The sequence below is a fragment of the Microcaecilia unicolor genome, chromosome 8, assembly GCF_901765095.1.
Source record: "Microcaecilia unicolor chromosome 8, aMicUni1.1, whole genome shotgun sequence".
NCBI classification, from domain to species: Eukaryota; Metazoa; Chordata; class Amphibia; order Gymnophiona; family Siphonopidae; genus Microcaecilia; species Microcaecilia unicolor.
In genome coordinates, this window is record NC_044038.1 from 124,668,916 (window position 1) to 124,694,274 (window position 25,359).

The following is a 25,359-nucleotide window of genomic DNA, read 5'->3' on the forward strand; positions in this document are numbered from 1 at the left end:
GAGAGAGGCAGAGAGTGAGCCTTGCCCTATGGAGTTAACTGAACCGGAGAACACCCTGGAAGAGCCGATGGACTTTTCAGCTCTGGCTCAGCGAAAGCCAAGGAAGTAGCGGGGCCAAGCCGGGTCAAGCGGGAGGAGGTCAGGTAGGAGTATGACTGACCAAGAGGGTGGGACCCGAGGCTTTGAGCCCGCGCAAAGCCATTACTGTGTGTTTTGAAAGTCTGGCTAAACTGAGCTGTGTTTTGAAAGTTTGGCCTAAAATTGAACTGTGTTTTTGAAAGCCTGGCTAAACTGAGCTGTATTTTGAAAGCTTGGCTAGACCTGAACTGTGTTTTGAAAGCCTGGCTAAACTGAGCTGGGTTTTGCAAGCTTGGCTAGAACTGAACTGTGTTTTGAAAGCCTGGCTAAATTGAACTGTGTTTTTGAAAGCCTAGCTGGACTGAGCTATGTTTTTGAAGCTTGGCTAGAACTGAACTGTGTTTTGAAAGCCGGGCTAAACTGAGCTGTGTTTTGAAAGCTTGGCCTAAAATTGAACTGTGTTTTGGAAAAACCCGCTACACTGAACAGGGTATTTGTTTTCTTTCTTTTTTTTTATTATGTGCTGCTACTCTCCCCCAGGAGGGAGGGAGAGGCAGCAGCTGTGGAAGCCGGGACTGGGAAACTAACCGGCTTGAGAAAGGTGAACGATAACTGTGCTTTGTTTTGTGTTTTGGTGCCACAACTGAGGGAAGGAGGGAAACCCCTCCTAGGCAATAAAAAGCTTCATTGTTCTGAGGGAAAAAGGAGCAGTACTGGAAGGTGTTCTTCAGGCTGTGGAGAGCTGCAACCGCTGAGAAAAGAGGATCCACTTTACAATTGGTGTCAGGAGTGGGATCGCTTCGCGGACCTGTCGCTCGAGGAGGCCAAGACCAGCAGGACAGAAAAGCCCGACGGAGGGGCCAACGCTGAGAAAGGCGCAGACCCATCTGGGGTTCCGGTAAGCGGGGCCTAGATTGGGGGAAATAAAGGGATCCTAGTAAAAGGGGAAACATAAGTAGTGAAACCGCACTTGGAGGTGTCCTCTGTTTTTTTCCCCCACCAGGAGTCGCTGTTCCGGAGCAAGGATGGACCCCAAGGAGATCTTCGCTTGGATGACGATGCAGTTCCAGAAACAGCAAGAACTGACGGGGAAGATGGTGGAAGACTCCTTGACGGCGGCACGAGAGCAGCAACAACCGGTGCTGAATATGCTCCAGGACTTTTTTCAGCGAGGGATCGAGGCTCCCAGGGGCGGTGGAGCCGGAGCAACTGGACAGGGGCCAGGAGGAAGCGGTGCGGTAGGACCTTTATCCCTGAACTCACTTACTTGGGGAAAGTTGTCTGAGCAGGATAATGTAGATGATTTCCTGACCGCCTTCGAGAGGGTGGCGGTGGCCGCAGGGTGGCCACAAGAGCAGTGGGCCATGCGGTTAGTGCCTTCATTATCTGGGGAGGCTCTAGGAGCCTTTAGAGACTTGGCTCCTGGGGACGCTGCCAACTATGGGAGGTTGAGAGAGGCCATTAAAGACCGGTATGGACTGAGTACCCAGGCTTATAGGCGTAAGTTTCGGTCTACTAAATGGGAAAAGGGGGAAACCCCTAAAGCGCTGGCCACTAGACTGATGGACTTGGTAAAAAAATGGTTGGAACCTGATCGCCACACCACGGGAGAGGTTCTTCAAGAAGTAGTAGTGGAGCAGTTCCTGCAGGGCCTTCCTAGGGAGATTAGGGCAGGATTGGTCCAAAGGGGCTGTAAGACGGTGGAGGCCGTGACAGTCGGGTTGGAGTGTTATTTGGAAGCCCAACATTGGGGAGAACCTGACCTGGAGGGGGGTAAGCCCCGACCGGTGGGAGGCTGGGGTTCCAAAAGTTCCTTCTTTAAGACAGATCCCCAGGGGGGGAAACCCGATTACGGCTGGGGGGGTAAAAAGCCCGTAGTGCCCTCAGGTCCTGAAAAAAAGGCCCCCGCGTATGAAGGAAAAATCTGTTATAAGTGTGGGAAGACTGGGCACTTCCGGAGGGATTGCCCAGGTCGAGAGGGATGGACCTCGCAGGTTGCCCAAGGGTTTAGACCTCGGTATACTGCTAAGGTGGAGGTTGAGGGTTTACCGATTGTAGCCATGTTAGACTCCGGGGCAGACCAGTCCATGATCTCCAGGAGGTTATGGGAACAAATAAGAAAGAGGAGGACAGGAGGTAAGGATACCTATGAGGGAGCAGTGGCTATTCAATGTATACATGGGGCCAGTACTCGTTATACCCTCCATAGGGTTCACGTGAAGGGGCCCACAGGGGAGATAGAGATAGCCGTTGCCGTTCTGCCCAGACTGCCACAGGAGATGCTTTTGGGAAGGGACTGGCCCCCCTTTACCGAGTGTATTAGTGAAAAAAGAGTGTTGGTCACTACCCGCTCTCAGGCTCGGAGAGACCCTGAGGCTGAGGAAGAGGGAATAGGAGGTATTTTTCCTTTTCAAGGGGAGGTCTTAGGGGAGCCGGGAAAAGAGAGAAAGGGGAAAGCTTTGAAAAAAAAGGAGCAGAGGGGCAGACGGGAGGCCTTGGAGCAGGCAAGAAAAGAAAGTTATCTGCCAGTGGCCCCGAGAGAATTGAGCGAGCAGTTTCCCCAGTTTCATAGGGAGCAGGCCACGGACCCTACTTTAGAATATGCCTGGGAACGGGCCCGACAGGGGGAGGGCCAGGAAGCCCCGGGGTTCATGATAGAGGGGGACATTCTATATCGCAGGGTACCCAATTGGGAGAACTCTGAAGCGGGGAGACAGCTAGTAGTCCCCCAAGCTTTCCGTCCCCTAGTAGTAAGGCTCGCGCATGATCACCCTTTGGGGGGGCATAAGGGCTCCCAAGCTACCCTGACTCAGATATTGGGCCGGTTTTATTGGCCAGGAGTTTACGGGGAGGTGGAGAGGTATTGCAAGTCCTGCCCCAACTGTCAGAAGGTGGCAGACCGGCTACCGCCTAAGGCACCGTTAAAACCCCTTGCTAGAGTGGAACAACCGGGGAGGAGAATAGCCATGGATATTATTGGCCCAGTAACAAAATCTCAGAGAGGCTTCCTCTACGTTTTAGTGGTTATGGATATGGCCACTAGGTACCCCTGGGCCATTCCTTTGAGAAGCATATCAGCGAAGGTCATTGCCAGGGAACTGATAAAAATCTTTTGTGAGGTGGGATTCCCCCAAGAAGTTTTGACCGACAGGGGGTCCAACTTTATGTCAAGTACCTTAAGGCAAGTGTGGGAGGCTTTTGGGATACAACATATCCGTACAGCGGCCTACCATCCTCAAACTAATGGGATGGTGGAACGTTTTAATAGAACTTTAAAGGGTATGTTAAAAAAAGCGTTAGGCGAGGATAGGACGGGTTGGGACCAACTGTTACCCTTCGTGCTATATGCCTACAGGGAGAAGGTGCAAGACTCATTAGGAGTTGCGCCTTATGAATTGATGTTTGGACGGAGGCCATGGGGCATTTTAGATATTTTACAGGAACACTGGGTACCCCCGGACACCTCCGATCAGTCAGTGGTCGAATACCTACAGGATCTGAGGACCAGATTAGATAAATTACAGGAATATTCCCAGGATAGGCTTGAACAGAGCCAAAATCGGCAAAAGGAATATTATGATAAGGGTACTCGGGAGAGGGAGTTTGTAATAGGAGATAGGGTCCTTATCCTAATCTCGGAGGATCCTCATAAGTTTGCCTCTAGGTGGAAGGGTCCCTGGGTGGTGAGGAGGAGACTTGGGCCTCTTACATATGAGGTGGCGAACGAAAAGGGGCGGGTCCAAACCTTCCACGTTAACCTGATGAAACCCTGGGTAGCAAGGGTAGGCTTTCAGACCCGGGGAGATGAAAAGGAGGGAGAGGAGTTGGGACCGCAAATAAGAGATATTTTCAAGCCCGGTGAACCAGGGGTTAATCCCCGGTTGACACAAGTACAAAAGAAAGAGATAGGAAGGCTCTTGAAAGGGTTTGATGATGTGTTGACGGCCTGCCCTGGAAATACTCACCTAGTGGAGCATGACATCATAACGGAAAGGGGTAAAGTAGTTCGGCAAAAGCCATATAGGCTGTCCCCCATGAAAAGGAGGGAGGTGATAAAACAGGTCCAGGAAATGTTAGACTTCGGGGTGATCGAAGAGTCAAATAGTCCCTGGTCAAGCCCAGTGGTGTTAGTACCAAAACCCGAAGGGGAGTGGAGATTCTGCATAGATTTCCGCCAGCTTAATAATATTTCTCAAGCAGATGCATATCCTATGCCCTATATTGAGGAGCTAGTGGACAGGCTAGGATCTGCACAATATCTCACCACCCTGGACTTGACAAAAGGGTACTGGCAGATTCCCCTTACGTCAGGGGCACAAGCTAAGACCGCCTTTAGTAAGCCCATAGGCCTGTATCAGTTCAAAAGATTGCCCTTTGGCCTTAATTCAGCAGCTGCAAGCTGCCAGAGGTTGCTGGACAGGGTTCTCCGACCACATCAGGCATATGCCGCCGCCTATATGGATGATGTGGTAATACATAGTGGAGACTGGAATACCCATTTAAACCAGGTAGAGGCAGTGCTGCAGGCTTTTAGGGAAGCAGGTCTCACCCTAAACCCAAAAAAATGCTATTTTGCGCAGTACCGGGTGAAGTATTTAGGGTATAATGTGGGAAGGGGAGAGGTCCGGCCCTTATTGAATAAGGTTAAAAGCATCCAAGAGTTTCCCAGACCAAACACCAAGAAACAATTGCGTAGATTCCTGGGGATGGTAGGGTATTACCGCAGGTTCATCCCTCATTTTTCCGCAATGGCCACTCCCTTAACTGACATGCTGAGAGGGAAGAATCCGGACCACTTGAGGTGGGGAGGGGAGGAGTTGAGGGCATTTGAACAGATGCAGAGGGCCCTGTGCCAGGAACCTGTGCTGAAGGCAGTTGATTTTGAAAAGCCCTTTATCCTTCAAACAGATGCTTCAGGGAGGGGGTTAGGCGCAGTGCTGTCCCAAGAGCATGAAGGGGAGGAACACCCGGTGCTTTATTTAAGCCGGAAGCTCCTGCCTCATGAGGAACATTACTCCACCATAGAAAAGGAGTGTTTAGCCATACGATGGGCAGTGCAGGAGTGTAGTGTCTATTTAGAAGGGAGAAAATTTAAGTTGGTAACGGACCATGCTCCCCTGAAATGGTTGAATGTAATGAAGAATAATAATGGGAGACTAATGCGATGGTACCTAGCATTGCAGCCTTTCCAATATGCTGTGGAGCATCGTCCCGGGCGATGTTTAGGAAATGTTGATGCCCTGTCCCGGGTGGAGGAGGAGGAGGAAAAAGAATGCGGGGGTAGAAATTTAAGGGGGGGGGTATGTAAAGAGTATGTAGGACAGGCCCCAAAGGAACCCTGGGATAGGCCAGAATACCCCCGTTATAGGCAGGCATTCCCCAGGAAAAAACTAGAAATAAAGAACTACAACTCCCAGCATGCCCCAAGGGAGACCGGGGATAAGAGAAACTATGTGCATTCCCAGGAGTCTCCAGAGGAGGGCCGCAGGGGAAGGAATAAGGCTGATTCTCCAACCTGGTGGAAGAGGTGGTGGAACAGGTGGGTGGAGAAAGAAGAGCCACCAAAGAGCTTTAATGAAAGAAAGGGTGAGCAGCTGGGAGAAGGGCGGGGCGAGGAGAATATGGATTGGGCTCCTGAGGAGAGAGAGGCAGAGAGTGAGCCTTGCCCTATGGAGTTGACTGAACCGGAGAACACCCTGGAAGAGCCGATGGACTTTTCAGCTCTGGCTCAGCGAAAGCCAAGGAAGTAGCGGGGCCAAGCCGGGTCAAGCGGGAGGAGGTCAGGTAGGAGTATGACTGACCAAGAGGGTGGGACCCGAGGCTTTGAGCCCGCGCAAAGCCATTACTGTGTGTTTTGAAAGTCTGGCTAAACTGAGCTGTGTTTTGAAAGTTTGGCCTAAAATTGAACTGTGTTTTTGAAAGCCTGGCTAAACTGAGCTGTATTTTGAAAGCTTGGCTAGACCTGAACTGTGTTTTGAAAGCCTGGCTAAACTGAGCTGGGTTTTGCAAGCTTGGCTAGAACTGAACTGTGTTTTGAAAGCCTGGCTAAATTGAACTGTGTTTTTGAAAGCCTAGCTGGACTGAGCTATGTTTTTGAAGCTTGGCTAGAACTGAACTGTGTTTTGAAAGCCGGGCTAAACTGAGCTGTGTTTTGAAAGCTTGGCCTAAAATTGAACTGTGTTTTGGAAAAACCCGCTACACTGAACAGGGTATTTGTTTTCTTTCTTTTTTTTTATTATGTGCTGCTACTCTCCCCCAGGAGGGAGGGAGAGGCAGCAGTTGTGGAAGCCGGGACTGGGAAACTAACCGGCTTGAGAAAGGTGAACGATAACTGTGCTTTGTTTTGTGTTTTGGTGCCACAACTGAGGGAAGGAGGGAAACCCCTCCTAGGCAATAAAAAGCTTCATTGTTCTGAGGGAAAAAGGAGCAGTACTGGAAGGTGTTCTTCAGGCTGTGGAGAGCTGCAACCGCTGAGAAAAGAGGATCCACTTTACAACCCACGCCATCTGCGTAAGGAAGCTTGGTGAATGACCAATCGGGTGGGGAGGCTCGCTCAGAGGCGCAGTCGCGTACGGCCTTTCTACGCACCCGGCATTACTGTAGTGCTGTGGGAAGACGTTGTCCGTGCTAGCGTCGTCATCCGAGGCATAGCCAATCAGCAGCGCGACACTGTTGCCGAGTGTCATTGCTCCACCCTAAATGTCATTACGTTTGACGCGTGGGCGGGGCAGACACTCATGTAGGAAAAGTGGTCTCTGCCGCCTCACTTTTAGAATGTTGGGAAAGTGAGGCTTCATTAGAACGTTGGAGGTGCGTTTTATATAGAGAGATTGGCAAATGAGAACTTTACAATTCATTACAAGTCATTAACAATTGGAACCTTAGTATCTTGTTTTGCAACATGAGACAATACATGAGATACCATAGAATACCAAATACTAAGCACAGGAAGAAGAAAAAGTCTCAACTTGAAAGCAGTCCAGGAAGTTTCACTGGAACAGTTCATTTCAGTGAACACAGCTTATTATATGAACAGAAACAATATCATACATGAAACAAACCTGATTCTCAAAGTGGACATATTTCAAACACTATAATGAAAATAAAATGATTTTTTCTACCTTTGTTGTCTGGTGACTTTGTTTTTCTGATCATGCTGGCCCAGTATCCGATTCTGCTGCTATCTGTCCTCTTAACTCCGTTTCCAGGGCTTCCTTTCCATTTATTTCTTTACTTTCCGCCTTTCTTCTTCATTTCTTGCCCTACATCTGTAAGTAAAAGCTGGGTCCTCCGCAGACTTGACTGTCCAGTGGATCCAGCTTCTGCCTATTTTCTTCATCCATGTGCAGTTTTTCTTCTCTTTTCCTTTTCCCTCATCTCATCTCCTTCCTCACTCTTCCCTCCCTCCATACATGTCCAGCATTTCTTCTCTCCCTTCCCTCTCCTCCATCCACCCATGTCCAGCAACCCTCCTCTCCCCTCTGCCCTCCCCTCCATCTACCCATGTCCAGCAACCCTCCTCTCCCCCTACCCTCCCCTCCCCTCCAGCCACCCATACCCAGCGATTGTCCTCTCCCCCCCTGCCCCTTCTCTGGCCACCCATACCCAGCGATTGTCCTCTCTCCCCTGACCCTCCTCCAGCCACCCATGCCAGCGATTGACCTCTCCCCTGCCCCCCCTCCAGCCACCCATACCCAGCGATTGTCTTCTCTCCCTTGTCCCCCCCTCCAGCCACCCATACCCAGCGACTGTCCTCTGTCCTCTCTCCCCTGACCCTCCTCCAGCCACCCATGCCAGCAATTGTCCTCTCCCCTGCCCCCCTCCAGCCACCCATGCCAGCGATTGTCTTCTCTCCCCTACCCCCCCTCCAGCCACCCATACCCAGCGACTGTCCTCTCTCCCCTGCCCCCTCCAGCCACCCATACCCAGTGATTGTCCTCTCTCCCCTGCCCCCCTCCAGCCACCCATACCCAGCAATTGTCCTCTCTCCCCTGCCCCCCTCCAGCCACCCATACCCAGCGATTGTCCTCTCTCCCCTGCCCCCCTCCAGCCACCCATACCCAGCGATTGTCCTCTCTCCCCTGACCCTCCTCCAGCCACCCATGCCAGCGATTGACCTCTCCCCTGCCCCCCCTCCAGCCACCCATAGCCAGCGATTGTCCTCTCTCCCCTGCCTCCCCGCCAGCCACCCATAGCCAGTGATTGTCCCCTAACCCTCCTCCAGCCACCCATGCCAGCAATTGTCCTCTCCGCTGCCCCCCTCCAGCCACCCATGTCAGTGATTGTCTTCTCTCCCCTGCCCCCCTCCAGCCACCCATACCCAGCGATTGCCCTCTCTCCCCTGCCCCCTCTCCAGTCACCCATTACAGTGATTGTCCTCTCTCCCCTGCCCCCCTCCAGCCACCCATATCCAGCGATTGCCCTCTTTCCCCTGCCCCTCCTCCAGCCACCCATGTCCAGCGACTCCCTTCTCTCCCCTGACCCCCCTCTAGCCACTCATGTCCAGCGACTCCCTTCTCTCCCCTGCCACCCCCTCCAGCCACCGAGGTTGTTCAGTGAATTCTTTGGGGCAGGCAATCTTGCCTGCCCGCTGCCGGATCGCTCTTTGGCCATCAAGACTTACAAGGGCGGCCTCCAATACTTCAGCAGAAGTCTCGGCGGCCATTTTTAAAGAGCGATCCGGCAGCGGGGGAGGGTCAGCTCCGGCAGTGGGCAGGCAAGACTGCCTGCCCCAAAGAATTCGCTGGACAAGGGAGGTGAGGGACCACCGGACCCTGTAGAAGGAAGGAAGGAAGGAAGGAAGGAAGGAAGGAAGGAAGGAAGGAGAGCCGGCTCGCTCTCAGGAACAACTGGCTCGCAAGTCGGTAAAAAATTTAACAACCGGCTCTTGCACACCACTGGCCTCCACTCTCAATGAAATTAGTTAAGAATTAAAAATTAAAGAAATCATCAAAATCTACATAAAAACATAGCAATACTTACAGCAGCCGGCTTCAAGCGTATTTACACACAACGTCTTAATCTAAACATTCAGCTAGATTCACTTTCCAAAAGGGGGGGGGGGCAATTTCTCTGGAATCTCAGTTACCTGAGGTATAGACATAGCAGGAAAATACAGAAACACAGTACAAGTAATCTTATGAACATAAGTACGTGACAATACAAAAATGCTCCTTCAAAAGGAGAAGTCCCATGCTATAAAAGGAAAAATATTAGTGCACTGGAAAGATTTCAGTTATTAAAACTGTACCACTCACAATATTTTACACATATTTACACTGCAAAAAGGAAGCCTCAACAAACTGGACAAATAATTCGTAATCAGAGAGTTCTGAGCACAGTTTGTAAAGAGGAGACAGTATTAAAACAAATCTTCAATCTTCCCTCTCCACAAGGGAAGAGAATGTAGGACCAAAACAAACAAACACCAAATTATGTAAAGCTGCGTTATTTAAAGCTATTCTTCAGGAAGAAGTCAGGCAGAATCCAAAACAGAGTTAGTATCTTGTAGCAATCATTAGCAGTCTCAGAAAACCTAACATCCATTACTCTGGTAGTTGTAAAATAATTAGTCTGAACAAACAAAAGAAAGAAGGAAAGAAAGAATGAAAAATTTTCCTAGCTGCAAAGAACAAGTCCCCACCCATAGTCACGGGGGGGGAGGGGGGGTAAGGTAAAAAGTCTCCTATGACTGTGATTTTCAACTGATTTCCAACCAAGGAAACAGGCAAGTAAGTCCACAACCCTGGGGGAGGGGGCTTGCTGTTTGGGGGGGGAGGAGGGAGGGGGTATCCAGCGAGGGTCTTCCTTTGCTGCCGGGGGGGGGGGGGGGGTTGTGGGCATCAGAGGTGGGTCTTTCTCAGCATTCGATTTGGGTGGGAGGGAGTGGGTCTTGCTGTGCTTTGGGAGGGATTAGACGGGGGTGGTTCTGGATATTCTGGGGGGGGGGGGGGTGCGAGAGAGGGAGGAAGGGGGATGGCAGCACTTCATGCCATGTCCCAAAAGTTAACTGGACACCAGCTGATATTCCGACTGGTGCCCAGTTGACTTTGCCACATAAAGTAAGAACAAACTGAAAATCTCTGCTAACTGGCTAGTTTTCTGCTGCGCCCTAACTCCACTCCTAAACCACCCACAAAGTAACTGGTTTCAGCATGGGCAGTTAGAGGCAGAGTGGCCAACTCAATGGTTTTCCAGCAGAATTGGGCAGCTTTTTAAAGTTGCCTGTGGGCATTTTTCAATGGTTGTGGGTTGCAATATTTTGGGTGGCCGCGCAGCCCACAGTGGTTGGTTCTGGCTCTGTCCCCACTCACTCTTCTATCAGTTACATTTGGAGCCGGATTGAGGCTTGGTTAATCTCAAGCCTCATTCCAGCTCCAAATTTGCCCAATAGGAGGGTGAGGTGCAGTAGCAAGGGGATATTCAGCGGCACTGCCACTATCTGGTTAAGTGCCAATGAATATGGTAAAATTATGTATCATACCTGATAATTTTCTTTCCATTAATCATAGATGATCAATCCATAGACTGGTGGGTTGTGTCCATCTACCAGCAGGTGGAGATAGAGAGCAAAGCTTTTGCCTCCCTATATGTGGTCATGTGCTGCCGGAAACTCCTCAGTATGTCGATATCAAAGCTCCATCCGCAGGACTCAGCACTTAGAGAATTACACCCACAAAGGGACACTCTGCCCAGCTCACCACCGCCGAAACGGGGGAGGGGAATTAACCCAGCTCATCCCCACACAAGTGGGGGAGGGGAATCCGTCCAGCTCATCCCCGCAGAGCTGGGGAGGGACACCACCCCGCCGATGCGGGGGGATCTGGCTTATCCTGCAACCGCAACCGCGGGAGGAGCTGACTGACCCTAACACCGCCGAAGCGGGAGGGGTACAAAGCTGCCCTACAGCCGCACGAAGCGGGAGGGAGTGCCGGCAGAATTTAGGTCTCAATCCAGCCCCGTAAAACGGAGGGGAGAGGAATGCAGCAGCTCACTGTAACACAAACTCGTCTCAACTCTTGAAGAATCCAATTGAAAAAACTTGAACACGAAGTCCTCCTGAACAGGAACTGAAGACTAAACTTGAACCTGAAATGCAACCAGAATATAAACAGTACAGATATCTGGGAGGGGCTATGGATTGATCAGCTATGATTAATGGAAAGAAAATTATCAGGTATGATACATAATTTTACCTTCCATATCATCATGCTGATCAATCCATAGACTGGTGGGATGTACCGAAGCAGTACTCACCCAGGGTGGGACATTGAAATCCCTGACCGCAACACTGAAGCTCCAAACCGGGCCTCCGCCCGAGCAGCCACAGTCAAGCGGTAATGCCTGGAGAAGGTATGGGCCGATGCCCAAGTTGCCGCCTTGCAAATCTCTTCCAAGGAGACGGACCCGGCCTCTGCCATCGAGGCCGCCTGAGCTCTAGTGGAGTGAGCCTTCAGCTGGATAGGCGGCACCTTCCCCGCGGCCACATAAGCCGCTGCAATGTCTTCCTTGACCCATCTTGCCACTGTAGGCTTAGCAGCCTGCAGACCCTTACGAGGACCTGCAAACAGGACAAACAGATGATCCGACTTCCGGAAATCATTGGTCACTTCCAAGTATCTGATTATGACTCGTCTCACATCTAGATATTTGACAGCAGAGTACTCCTCTGGGTAGTCCTCCCTACGAAAGGAAGGGAGACAGAGCTGCTGATTCACATGGAAGCGAGAAACAATCTTGGGCAGGAAGGAAGGCACTGTGCGAATAGACACTCCTGCCTCAGTGAACTGCAGGAAAGGCTCTCGACATGATAGTGCCTGGAGCTCGGAAACTCTTCTGGCTGAAGTGATAGCCACCAAAAAGACTGCTTTCAACGTCAGGTCTTTCAGAGATGCCCTCGACAAGGGTTCAAAAGGCGGCTTCTGCAAGGCTCTTAGCACCAGGTTGAGATTCCACGCAGGCACCACTGAGTGCAGAGGAGGGCGCAGGTGATTAACTCCCTTGAGAACACGTACCACATCTGGCTGCGAAGCCAGGGAAGCACCCTTCAGGCGGCCCCTGAAGCAAGCCAGAGCCGCTACCTGGACTTTAAGGGAACTGAGCGACAGGCCTTTTTCCAGACCTTCTTGCAGGAACGCCAACACTGAAGAGATTGGAGCAGTGAAGGGAGAAAGTGAGCCTGCTTCACACCACGATGCAAAGGTACGCCAAACCCTGGCGTAAGCAGTAGAAGTAGAGCGCTTCCTCGCTCTCAGCATAGTGGCGATGACCTTGTCTGAGAATCCCTTCTTCCTCAGACGCTGCCGCTCAATAGCCAGGCCGTAAGACCAAAGGGGGAGGGATCCTCCATCACCACGGGACCCTGATGCAACAGACCCTACTCCACTGGCAGTCGCAGAGGGTCGTCCACTGAGAGCCTGATCAAGTCCGCATACCAGGGACGTCTGGGCCAGTCCGGACCCACCAGGATTATCCGGCCTGGATGCTTTGCCACCCGGTCTAGCACCCTGCCCAGCATGGGCCAGGGCGGGAACACATAGAGAAGCTCCTGTGTCGGCCACTGTTGGAGAAGAGCATCTACTCCCAGAGATCGAGGGTCCCGTCCTCTGCTGAAAAAGCGCGGCACTTGGCAATTGGCCGATGACGCCATCAGATCTAGGCTCGGCTGGCCCCAGCGCTTCGTGATGTCCAAGAACGCCTGTGCCGATAACTGCCACTCTCCGGGCTCCAAGGTATGGCGACTGAGAAAGTCCGCCTTGACATTCATGACTCCGGCAATGTGGGCCGCCGACAGCTGTTCCAGGTTCGCTTCCGCCCACTGGCATAGATTCATGGCCTCCTTGGCTAGAGGGGCGCTCTTGGTACCTCCCTGGCGGTTGACATAGGCCACAGCCGTGGCATTGTCCGACAGGACCCGTACTGGCTTCAACGCCAGTACCGGGAGGAACTCCAAAAGCGCCAACCGAATGGCTCTGAGTTCCAGGAAGTTGATAGACCACTTTGCCTCTGCAGGAGACCAGAGCCCCTGCGCTGTCCTTCCCAAGCAGTGGGCTCCCCAGCCCGTCAAAGAGGCGTCCGTCGTGACGACAATCCACTCCGGGGTCACAAGAGGCATTCCTGCAGACAACTTGTCTGTCTTCAGCCACCAGCTCAGCGCCTTGCGCACTGCTGGGTCCAAGGGAAGGTGCACAGCATAATCCTCCGACACTGGAGTCCAGCACTGCAGCAGAGAGTGTTGTAGTGGTCTCATATGAGCCCTGGCCCAGGGCACTACTTCCATCGTGGCCGTCATAGAGCCGAACAGCTGCACATAGTCCCAAGCCCGAAGAGGAGAGGCTACTAGGAACTGGTCCACCTGAGCCTGAAGCTTGACAATCTGATTGTCTGGCAGGAACACTCTGCCCACTTGGGTGTCGAATCGAACTCCCAGATACTCCAGGGACTGAGTCGGGCGCAGCTGGCTTTTCTCCCAGTTGATGATCCACCCCAGGGAGCTCAAAAGAGCAATCACCCGGTCCACAGCTTTGCCACACTCTGCATAAGAGGGGGCTCGGATCAACCAGTCGTCCAGATAAGGATGGACTTGTACTCCTTCCTTTCGCAGGAAGGCCGCGATGACCACCATTACTTTGGAGAAGGTCCGCGGAGCAGTAAGCAACCCGAACGGGAGGGCTCTGAACTGGAAGTGTCGGCCCAGGACTGCAAAACGCAGAAAGCGTTGATGAGGAGGCCAGATGGGAATATGCAAATACGCTTCCTTGATGTCCAAGGATGCCAGGAACTCCCCTGCCTTCACTGCCGCTATAACAGAGCGGAGAGTCTCCATGCCAAAGTGCCGAACTTTCAAGGCCCGATTGACCCCTTTGAGGTCGAGGATAGGCCGTACAGAACCTCCTTTCTTTGGTACCACAAAGTAAATGGAGTAACGTCCCTTGCCAAGCTGATTTTCTGGCACCGGAACGACCGCACCCAGGCGGATCAGATTGTCCAAAGTCTGCTGCACTGCCACAGCTTTGACCGGAGACTTGCAGGGAGAGAGTACAAACCCGTCTCTTAAGGGTCGGCAGAACTCTAGCTTGTAGCCGTCTCTGATGACTTCCAGCACCCAAGCGTCTGAAGTTACCCTGGTCCACTCGCCCAGAAATGAGGACAGGCGTCCTCCAATCTGCACTGGGCCATGGACCAGGGCCCCGTCATTGGGTACGAGACCCTGGGGGAGGACCGGAGGGCGCACCTCCGGGACGGCGGTCTCTGCGAAAGGAATGCTGCTTGGGGGAGAAGTTCCTTTTGAAGGAAGAGGGGGCAGAGGAGCCCGACTTGCCCGGGCGGTACCGACGGGCTTCCTGAAACCGTCCTCTGGAGTTACCGGGGCGAGCACTGGCCCGAGCCCTGACCTCTGGTAACCTCTTGCCCTTAGACGTGCCGAGATCGGTCACAATTTTGTCCAGCTCGACCCCAAAGAGCAGCTTGCCTTTAAAAGGCAACTTAGCCAGGCGGGACTTAGAGGCGTGGTCAGCAGACCAATGCTTCAGCCAAAGCCACCGCCGCGCAGAGACTGTCTGAGCCATACCTTCAGCCGAGGCTCTCAAGACATCATACAGCAAGTCTGCCAAATAAGCCAAGCCCGATTCCAGGGCTGGCCAATCAGCCCTCAAGGAAGGATCCGAGGGGGAAGCCCGCTGCGCGTCAGGCACGCCCTGGCCACATAGGAGCCGCAAACTGAGGCCTGCAAACTTAAAGCAGCCGCCTCGAAGGACGACCTTAAGGCCGCCTCCAATCTTCTGTCTTGGGCGTCCTTTAGGGCCGTGCCACCTTCCACCGGCAACGCCATTTTCTTAGTCACCGCAGTGATTAAAGAATCCACGGTAGGCCAAAGAAAGGCCTCCCGTTCACTTTCAGGCAGAGGATAGAGGCGGGACATAGCCCTAGCCACTTTGAGGCTCGCTTCCTGGACATCCCATTGAGCCGAAATCAAGGTGTGCATGGCATCATGCACGTGGAAGGTTCGTCCCCAGCATAATGGCGGAGCCAACAGGGGCTGAGGGAGAGACGTCCTCCGGAGAGGAAATCTTCAAAATGCTCATGGCCTGCACTAACAGGTTGGGCAAGTCCTCTGAGCGAAAAATCCGCGCTGCAGAGGGGTCATCCGCTCCATCCGAGCGGGAATCCGTCTCCTCCAAGGAATCCCCAAAGGACCGTTGGGAGAACCCAGATACGCTGCCCTCATCTACATCAGAGGAGACAGAGTCCTCTAAGGCCTGGAAATCCACCCGAGGGCGTTTACTTCCGGGGGCCTCAACCCCTTTATCGGACAAGGGAGCCGGGGCAGCGTTTTGCATAAGGAAGGCCTGATGCAGCAGCAAAATGAACTCGGGGGAGAAACCCCCCCAGACTGTGCACTTCAGCAGCCTGGGCCACAGCCCTAGACGCACCCTCAACCGGCGCTCGCAAGAGCGGGGGAGAAACATGCTGCGCATCCAAAATGGCGTCCGGCGCGACACTCCGCGATGGAGCCGCGCGGGAAGAACGGCGCTTAACTTTGGCTGCTTTTTTGCCGTCGCCCAAATCAAGGGCGGCCCAAGAAGAAGCCGTCCGAGCAGAGTGGCCGGCCAAGATGGCGGAGGCGAGTAGCGGGGGATGGGCATTTATGGCGCGAAAAACTGCCATACCGGAGGAAGAACCGGGACACTGACCGGCCTCCAAACTGACACCCAACAAGGGCGAATCAGACTTTAAGACCCCCGCATCCCCGCTAGAAGCGCACACGCGGTCCGGGGAGCGATTCTTTGCGCCCTCGCCCTCCGACGCCATAGGCCACGTGGAGACCGATCGGGGAACCCCCTGCCCGCTACAAAAAGGTAAAAATTACCTGCTTCTCGCTCCGAGCTGTAACGAACTGGTGTCCCAGTGAGTAGCTGCAATAAACGTTGAAATAAATGTTGAAATAAACGCCCTTAAGGACGTCCCAAAAAAATTTTTTTTTTTTCAACGGAGCCAGCGGGAGGGGGGAGAAAAGGAGGGACCTGGCACCACCAGGTTTGCACTTGCTCAAGAAGAGCCCTCAACCCCAGGTACTCAACAAAACCTAAAAATTAGGCTTGGAGACCTAGCCAGAGCTGCTGCTGTGTGTGACCACCACCTGCTGAGATAGAGAACATACAGAGGAGTTTCCGGCAGCACATGACCACATATAGGGAGGCAAAAGCTTTGCTCTCTATCTCCACCTGCTGGTAGATGGACACAACCCACCAGTCTATGGATTGATCAGCATGATGATATGGAACCCCTGTTAGCCTCAAACAAGTGATTTAAGCATTTATATTGATTTGAACATATACTAGAGAGTTGCACGGGGACAGAAATCTTACCCATCCCCACCCGTCCCTGCTAGAATCTCACCCATCCCCACTCGTCCCCACTGGAATCTTACCCATCCCCACCAATCCCTGCAAAAATTTAATCCATCCCAACCCGTCCCCGCAAGAATTTAACTCATCCCCACCCATCCCCGCAAGAATTTAATGGTACATAAAAGAAAATTCTGGTCAGCTCCCTCAGTCTCTCTCTGGATTTGAGCCATATCACTGTAGGCAAGGAAGGAATGGAAGCTGAAACTTAGACCACTCTGGTGTGCACATGTAAGATTTGTCTCTGATTTCTGGCACTGTGTGCTGAGAGGTCACCACATGCACGCGCCAGTAGGTCAAGTGACATCCAATGCTCTTGCCTGTGTAAGAGCTGAGGTCTGCGCATCAGCCCGGGAGCAAAGAGGATTAATTGTAACATAGTAAGTGACAGCAAATAAAGACCTGAACGGTCCATCCAGTCTGCCCAATAGTCACACTCATTATCAATTCATGATTAAATCAACGAGTGTGATATTATATACTTTCTTTCGTGTTTCTGGAACATAGACCATAGAAGTCTATCTGGCCCTATACTTATGTTCCAGCTGCTGGAGTTCTCGCTGAAGCCCACTCCAGTCTATTCGTCTTCTCATTTGTGGGATACAGATCGTAAAACTCTGTCCAGCACTGTCCTTATGTTCGAGCCACTGAAGTTGCTGTCTAAGCCCTTTCTAGCCCATCCTAAATCAGACTGCCATATATTAGACACAGACCATACAAGTCTGCCTGGTATTGGCCCTAGTTAATCACAGCCAGAGTCGCCATCTAAGCGTCACTTGACACATCCACACACATGCAGCCATTTAAGGTTAGGATTTTTATAACTTCCATTTTCTAATTAGAGATACTCTGTGTTCATCCCAAGCCTTTTTGAATTCCATCATCATTTGTGTCTCTACCACCTCCTTAACGGAAGACTTTCCACATTTGTGCTGTTAAAGCAAGGAGGAAGAGGAGGAGGAGACAGCACTCAAGGTACTCGGTAGATGAGAGGCTGATGCAGTGCAGCTTACACTTCCACAGGAACCCCGCAGGACTGCTTCCATCCCCGCGGGAACCCCGCAGGACCTGCTTCCGTCCCTGCGGGAACCCTGCAGGACATGCTTCCGTCCCCACGGGAACCCCGCAGGACCTGCTTCCGTCCCTGCGGGAATCCCGCGAACCCCGTTCCCGTGCAGCTCTCTAACATATACCCAGGTATTTTCTGGAATGGCCACAAGATTCAGATATGCCACTGCCAGAGGTGGAGTGGGTCATGGGAGACACAGGAGCTCTGATTCAAAGCACTTAGATTTACAAAGTTCCATAGGTTACAATGAAGCGTATTTTCAAAGACTTACAAAGTTTCATAATAATCTATGGAACTTTGTAAGTCTAAGTGCTTTGAAAATGAATCCCTATGTAACTTTGTAAGTCTGCTTTGAAAATTACTACTACTACTACTATTTAGCATTTCTATAGCGCTACAAGGCATACGCAGCGCTGCACAAACATAGAAGAAAGACAGTCCCTGCTCAAAGAGCTTACAATCTAATAGACAAAAAATAAAAAATAAGCAAATCAAATCAATTAATGTGAACGGGAAGGAAGAGAGGAGGGTAGGTGGAGGCGAGTGGTTACAAGTGGTTACGAGTCAAAAGCAATGTTAAAGAGGTGGGCTTTCAGTCTAGATTTAAAGGTGGCCAAGGATGGGGCAAGACGTAGGGGCTCAGGAAGTCTATTCCAGGCATAGGGTGCAGCGAGACAGAAGGCGCGAAGTCTGGAGTTGGCAGTAGTGGAGAAGGGAACAGATAAGAAGGATTTATCTATGGAGCGGAGTGCACGGGAAGGGGTGTAGGGAAGGACGAGTGTGGAGAGATACTGGGGAGCAGCAGTGTGAATACATTTATAGGTTAGTAGAAGAAGTTTGAACAGGATGCGAAAACGGATAGGGAGCCAGTGAAGGGTCTTGAGGAGAGGGGTAGTATGAGTAAAGCGACCCTGGCGGAAGATGAGACGGGCAGCAGAGTTTTGAACCGACTGGAGAGGGGAGAGGTGACTAAGTGGGAGGCCAGCAAGAAGCAGATTGCAGTAGTCTAAACGAGAGGTGACAAGGGTGTGGATGAGGGTTTTGGTAGAGTGCTCGGAAAGAAAGGGGCGGATTTTACGGATGTTGTAAAGAAAGAAATGACAGGTCTTGGCGGTCTGCTGGATATGAGCAGAGAAGGAGAGAGAAGAGTCAAAGATGACCCCAAGGTTTCGAGCTGAGGAGACAGAGAGAATGAGAGAACCATCAACAGAAATAGAAAACGGGGGGAGCGGGGAGGTGGGTTTGGGGGGGAAAATGAGAAGCTCGGTTTTGGTCATATTTAAGTTCAGGTGGCGTTGAGACATCCAGGCAGCAATGTCAGACAAGCACGCTGAAACTTTGGTTTGGATGCAAGGTGAGATATCAGGGGTAGAAAGGTAGATTTGGGAGTCATCAGCATAGAGATGGTAGGAAAAGCCATGGGATGAGATTAATGAACCAAGGGAAGAAGTGTAGATAGAAAAGAGGAGGGGACCAAGAACAGAACCCTGAGGTACGCCGACAGGCAGAGGGATAGAAGTAGAAGAGGATCCACCAGAGTGAACACTAAAGGTGCGGAGGAAGAGGTAGGAAGAGAACCAGGAAAGGACAGAGCCCTGGAATCTAAGTGAGGACAGGGTATCGAGAAGTATGCTGTGATCGACAGTGTCAAAAGCAGCGGAAAGATCAAGAAGAATGAGGATGGAATATTGACCTCTGGATTTAGCCAGTAATAGGTCATTGGAGACTTTAGTAAGCGCAGTTTCGGTTGAGTGGAGAGGGCGAAAACCAGATTGTAATGGGTCAAGAATAGCATGTGAGGAGAGAAAATCAAGGCAGCGGCAGTGAACAGCACGCTCAAGTAATTTGGACAAAGGAGCTTGCTCAATACTGGGGTGTGCTCAGTACCCACAGAGCACTGTACTACATCTAAAAAATGTGGCATATAACACAATATAAGAGGTTCATCCAATTATATACTTCCATGATTTGCTGTGGAAAGAACCCATATGTAGGGTTACCATATGGCTCCAGAAAAAGGAGGACGGATTGAGCCAGCCAGGTTTTACTTCCATTGCTTTCAATGGAAGTAATTGAGCCAGCTGGGTTTTACTTCCATTGCTCATATAACATACGCTGGCTTAGGACTGAGGCGGCTTATTGCTGCATGAATATACTCAAACAAAACAAATTTGGAGACGTTTCCACTGACATAAGCGTCACAGAGGCTTGAGATATGAAAGAAGGGATGGGAGGCATACTGAAGGCTTCAGTCTCTTTCACACCCATATACTCAACTCCATCCTTAGTTTCCACCCTTGGGAATTCAATTTCCAAATTCCAAATGCCTTAGTTACATCCTGATTCCTCCCCTGGCCTTGTACCTTGTTTCAGATAGCGCGCGCAACGCAAACTCCTCCTGTGTTCTCGCGAGAATTCAAAGCTATAACTGGAAGCGTAGGAGGCCATTCGCGCCCTTTCAGCAGCGTCGCTCTCGCTAGTGTGTGACGTGTACAGGCAGCGGACCCAGGCCCAGTAATGGAGGATAGCGTGGATGTGGAGAGCATGGCGCAGCTGAGGCCGCAGAACTTCCTCTTCGGTAATACAGAGTGAGGTATAGGGGTGCAGGTCCGGGCATTCCTCGGGAGCCGGCTTTGGTCTAATTTCGGGGCTGGTGGGCGGCGGAGTCTTGCGCTCCTAGGCCCTCATCGACCAGCGCGTCCTCGGTGCGAGTGTGCTGCGGTGTAGGCCGTGGCGGCCCGCACGTGTTGGGCTTTTTAGGAAGCTATGTATTTAAGACTGCACTGCTTCTGGGCATTCTGCGGCTCTTTTTTGACCACGTTTTCTCATTTGGTAGCTAGTTTGCTGTTGTTGCAATCCTGCCTCCGAGCAGTGTTTTCTTTAGGTATTCCCCTTATAACGGGGGAGATGTGACGACTGATGGGGGGGGGGGCCGCCGCCGCCGCCGCCTTAACAAACCGCTAAGATTTGTAAGTTCTTTTGGCCAGGGTCTTATTGTATATATTGTACATGAATTCTTAGTGAACTGTATCTTATTCTTGTACAAGAATAAGTATTAAGAGAGGTAGTATGAAAACATAATGCTGATGTATCAGGATTAATAGCGGGTTTTTTTTTTTTACTAAATATGAAAATGTGCTTGTCCTATTAGGGTGTGAACTGAAGGCAGATAAAAAGGAGTTTGAGTTTGCCATGGAAGATGATGAGACTGAGCATCAGTTGTCTCTAAGAACAGTAAGTTGAACACACTATGGTAAACTATGACGTAATGTTCTAGCAAGGTTCTAGTCTTCAAGAAGCCAAATGTAGTCTGCAAGTCAGTTTGTTCTGTTCTAAGTGTTCTTCTGTTTCATGTCCCAAGGCTTCTAATATCAGTAACCTGTATTTGTGTGTTTACATTTTACTGTATCTAATTTTTCTTTACGCATATAGGTCAGTTTAGGTATTGGAGCCAAAGATGAGCTGCATGTTGTAGAAGCAGAAGGTCTCAGTTATGAGGGAAAACATATCAAAGTCACGCTTGCATCTTTGAAAGCATCTGTTCAGCCAACGGTAAGGACAGCGTCACATTAGGTGAAGAATATGAATTTGTACTTCCATATATTGAAGCGGTATCTGCAACTGCACTGCCTGCTGTACTGGATAATATCCTTGGGTTTATTAGGTAGCTTTCCTAATGCTTATGTACTGCTCAGGTGGCAGTGGTATATAAAAGGGGCATTTTAAAAAGGACATTTCAGTCAGTCATAAATGGTTACAACAGGAGAATCCATTTTACAAACTGAATTGTCCAAATTACGAACATGGCAAAATGAGGGACATGGATATCTGTGGCAGCAGGTGAATATATTATAAAAGACATCCATGAGCAGTACTTAGCCTAATGGTTAAAATAGCCAGTTGAGCTAGCAACCTCAAACTCTCAAATCCTACTGTAGCTTTTTGTCTTTTTTTTAAATTGTGAGCATGGAGAGAAAAATACCTACTGTGAGGTCTTTCTCTATTCAGTGGAGAACTGTTTCTAACCTGGATGTACCAGGTCTAAATAAAATGAGCATCCCTTTCCCTTTTGCAATTGGAGCTGTATGGTCATCCTTTGGCCTCTGTTTTTATCTAACCCTCTCTAGACCCCCGCAGGACCCTTCCCCACGGAGGTGTACAGAGGGTTTGTTCTTCTAAGATCTTGTTAATCACCGCCTCCCTGAATTCCAGTGACACCCCATTCCATGGGTATCGACGCTGGGGAGGGAACAAAAGGCGCAGTTCAAATCTAATTCCCATGGCCACAGCTTTCTGTCTATTTAGATCTAAGTGAATCTTTGGCCATTTATGTTCCCACATGAAATATATGTGAGTGAGAAATCTTACGTATGTGTTATTCTGTAAAACAGGTGGAAGAGAGAGAATAGATTGAAACAGAGACAGTTTAGTTACAGAAATAGTGTATTTATTCTCACCCAAATCAGGACTTCAGTTTGGTACATTCATAGGACAGATTCTGGATTCAACCGGCCAGAGCTTCGCTCCTTCAAGATGCGTTGGGGAAAACGTTCCAACGATAGCTCTGATGCCCACTTCTTATATAGTATTTGGTCCCCATACAAGTCTATGGAGAGGGACTTTTTTTCTCTAATCTTGCTTCATCTCTGAATCACACTTAACCGCAGATCAAGTGCCCACGTGCCCCTCCTCTCAAAGATTGCTTCATAGTGCCAATTGCAACACTTTTAAAACCTCTTTACTAATCCTGAGAGATCTGTGTCTTTATATCTTGTGACACTGGAAGCCATTTTATAAAGACAATCTCCATTTTAAGAACCAAACTTTTTCCCTTTTTTGTCATTAATTTCTACATCGTAAGTGTTACACTCAATTTAAAAGTTGTACCAGGTTTCATTAAGACTCACCAAGCAGTCCTGCTTTTGCAGGCTCTCTGCTATAAGGCCATCAGCTAGTTATCGGGCCTAGTTAGTGCTTTTCAGCTGTTTTGAGCTGTATAGCTTGGCCCACCACCATTCCAGTGGATAGGTCTCAAGCTAGAACACATATTAACACCTCCCTAGTCCTGCCCAAAACACCCACACCTCTCCCCCTTTATATATACTACAATTTTAGCTGTCCATAGTATACAATTAGTATTTTGGGCGTCCATGCAGTATGGATGTCTTTAACGATTTTCAGATGTCCAAAACAGGAATAGACCTTATAAAATATGCACCATGACACTCCAGTATTTTCTATCAGTGATCTAAATATCTAATGATTCTGCATCTAATCGGGCCCATCAGTTTTATTTGTGGTTGCTTTGTGCACTAATTGAACATTCTGAAATTCAGCATGATCCATTTTTAGGTCTGCCTCCTGCTTTTGTGTTAGACACTGAAATCTTAGCATAAAAGAAACAAAAAACCCTGATCTGAAATTGAGGGAAAAACCAAGAGTTAAATTCTAGGGAGAGAAATGAGGTAAACAAAATCCTAACTAAAGAAAAATTGGGATTGAGTAACTGTATATAATTAGGATCTGCCTCACCCATTTGCGCAGCGGAAGCCATGGGCTCTTTGTACTATCCTAGAGAGAACTGCAAATCCCCTCTAGATGCTTAATTACCCCAACCCTGTATCTGCTCATGACAGGCTTACACCGTCAGGCAGTATGGACCCTTGTAATTAGAAAGGAACCCAGTATGTAGTAGATATAATAAGATAGTTTATTACAATCTTACCAATGGTAGTACATGCAAGTTAAGCATTCACATAATGGAACCGCATATCATGGTACGTCCTCTCTCTAGCCTTCTGGAGTCTTCCTTCTCTGGTCGTCTTCTCCTCTTGTCTGATCTAATACTCCTCAAACTGCTGCTTATATACAATTTTGGCCCTATTCATTTCAATGGACCCCAGCTGTCTCAACAGGGCTCCTAGCCCTTATCAGTTGATCAGAATGACTTCATATGTTCCCAGACCTTCCTCTAGCCCCCCCTTTGGATGTTCTCACTTGGGGTGCAGGTAACCCAGTACTATCTCTACATAACCATAGCAACTCTTGCTTATGACGTCTTGCAGGTGCCAGTCTCAGGATTGTTTATAGAGTAGATTGCCTCCACCCTTGCCAGTTCTCAATTACCTCATCTCAGTACTTGCCACAGTGAAATGTAACTGTGTCAAAGGTGATCTTTGATTTTTACAGGCTAGCTCTCTTTTATATCAGAGATGATTTTGATTTTAAGAAGCCTAGCTCTTATTATGAGCCATTGGCCTGTATTTTACTGAGAGTAAGGGCTAGCATAACTCTTCATAACCTAAATATTCAGAATAGTTAAGCTAGATCAAACATTACCGAAACTCATGTTACCCCTTTCTGTAAAGGTGTATAACTAAAGGTTTGAAGAAGAGCTATTGAGACTGAAATTAAACAAATTGCAAGGAAACTGAAGAAATTACTTCAGGAGCAGTTGGTGCATAGCAATAACTTTTTTTTTTTGCCCCTGAGAAGCCTTGCACAGAAGTTTCTTGACACAAATTCTTAGTTTTTCCTGAAAATATCTTCATTGAAAGTACAATCTGAGAATATGATCTCTTTGTAGAAAGATTACTCCATTGATGTTGCTCGTTAAGATTCTGTAGTAAATTTCCCAAAAGTCACATGAGGTCTGCACTATCCATACAGACTACTACTACTAAACGTTTCTAGAGCGCTACTAGGGTTACGCAACGCTGTACAGATTAACATAAATTGACATAAAGGACAGTCCCTGCTCCAAGGAGCTTACAATCTAAAGGGCGAAATGTCAAGTAGGGGCAGTCCAGGTTTCCTGAATAGAGGTATGATGGTTAGGTGCCGAAGGTTACATTGAAGAGGTGGGCTTTGAGCAAGGTTTTGAAGATGGGCAGGGAGGGGTATATGACGTATGGGCTCAGGGAGTTTATTCCAGGCATGGGGTGAGGCGAGGCAGAAAGGTCAGAGCCTGGAGTTGGTGGTGGTGGAGAAGGGTACTGACAGGAGGGATTTGTCTTGAGAACGGCGGTTACGGGTAGGAATGTATGGGGAGTTGAGGGTAGAGAGGTAGGGGAGGGGCTGTAGTTCGAGTGCATTTGTAGGTTAAAAGGAGAAGCTTAAACTGTATGCGGTACCTGATCGGAAGCCAGTGAAGTGACTTGAGGAGAGGGGTGATATGAGAGTACCGGTTCATGCGGAAGATAAGACGTGCAGCAGAGTTTTGAACGGGGGATAGGTGGCAAAATGGGAGGCCAGTGAGGAGTAGGTTGCAGTAGTCAAGGCGAGAGGTAATGAGAGAATGGATGAGAGTTCCGGTGGTGTGCTCAGACAGGAAGGGGCGGATTTTGCTGATATAGAGGAGGAAGCGACAGGTCTTGGCTATCTGCTGGATATGCGCAGAGAAGGAGAGGGAGGAGTCAAAGATGACCCCGAGGTTGCAGGCAGATGAGATGGGGAACGATAAGGGTGTTATCAACAGAGATAGAGAGTGGAGGGAGAGGAGAAGTGGGTTTGGGAGGGAAGACAAGCTCGGTCTTGGCCATGTTCAGTTTCAAGTTTCATGTTCAGACTCCCTTTTGAGGAACACCCTACCCTTTTTACCCCACTGAGGGGGAGCAAAAATGGCTTTGTAGGAGGTAATACTTGTTTGATATCCAAAATTTCCAAAATATATTAAATGTTTACTGGAGCTATTATTTTCAGGCAGATTCAAAACTCTGAATTTAAAGGCTTTTCTATGGTTCTCCAAGGTGTCTGATTTTGTGACCAAAAAGCTTACCTTGCATATATTCAGATTGAGCTGTTGAT

The 25,359-nt window shown here is 49.8% G+C and overlaps 1 protein-coding gene across 2 annotated transcripts in view; it reads left to right on the forward strand.

Moving 5' to 3' along the window:
- Positions 1-19,991: 19,991 nt before the first annotated feature.
- NPM1 (nucleophosmin 1) overlaps positions 19,992-25,359 on the forward strand; it is a 129,171-nt gene continuing 123,803 nt past the window's right edge. For both annotated transcript variants that reach the window (XM_030212340.1, XM_030212341.1), the window contains exons 1-3: positions 19,992-20,131; positions 20,705-20,787; positions 20,986-21,105. In XM_030212340.1, coding sequence (XP_030068200.1) covers positions 20,071-20,131; positions 20,705-20,787; positions 20,986-21,105 — 264 coding nt within the window. In that variant the 5' untranslated portion in view covers positions 19,992-20,070. The remainder of the gene's footprint in view (positions 20,132-20,704; positions 20,788-20,985; positions 21,106-25,359) is intronic.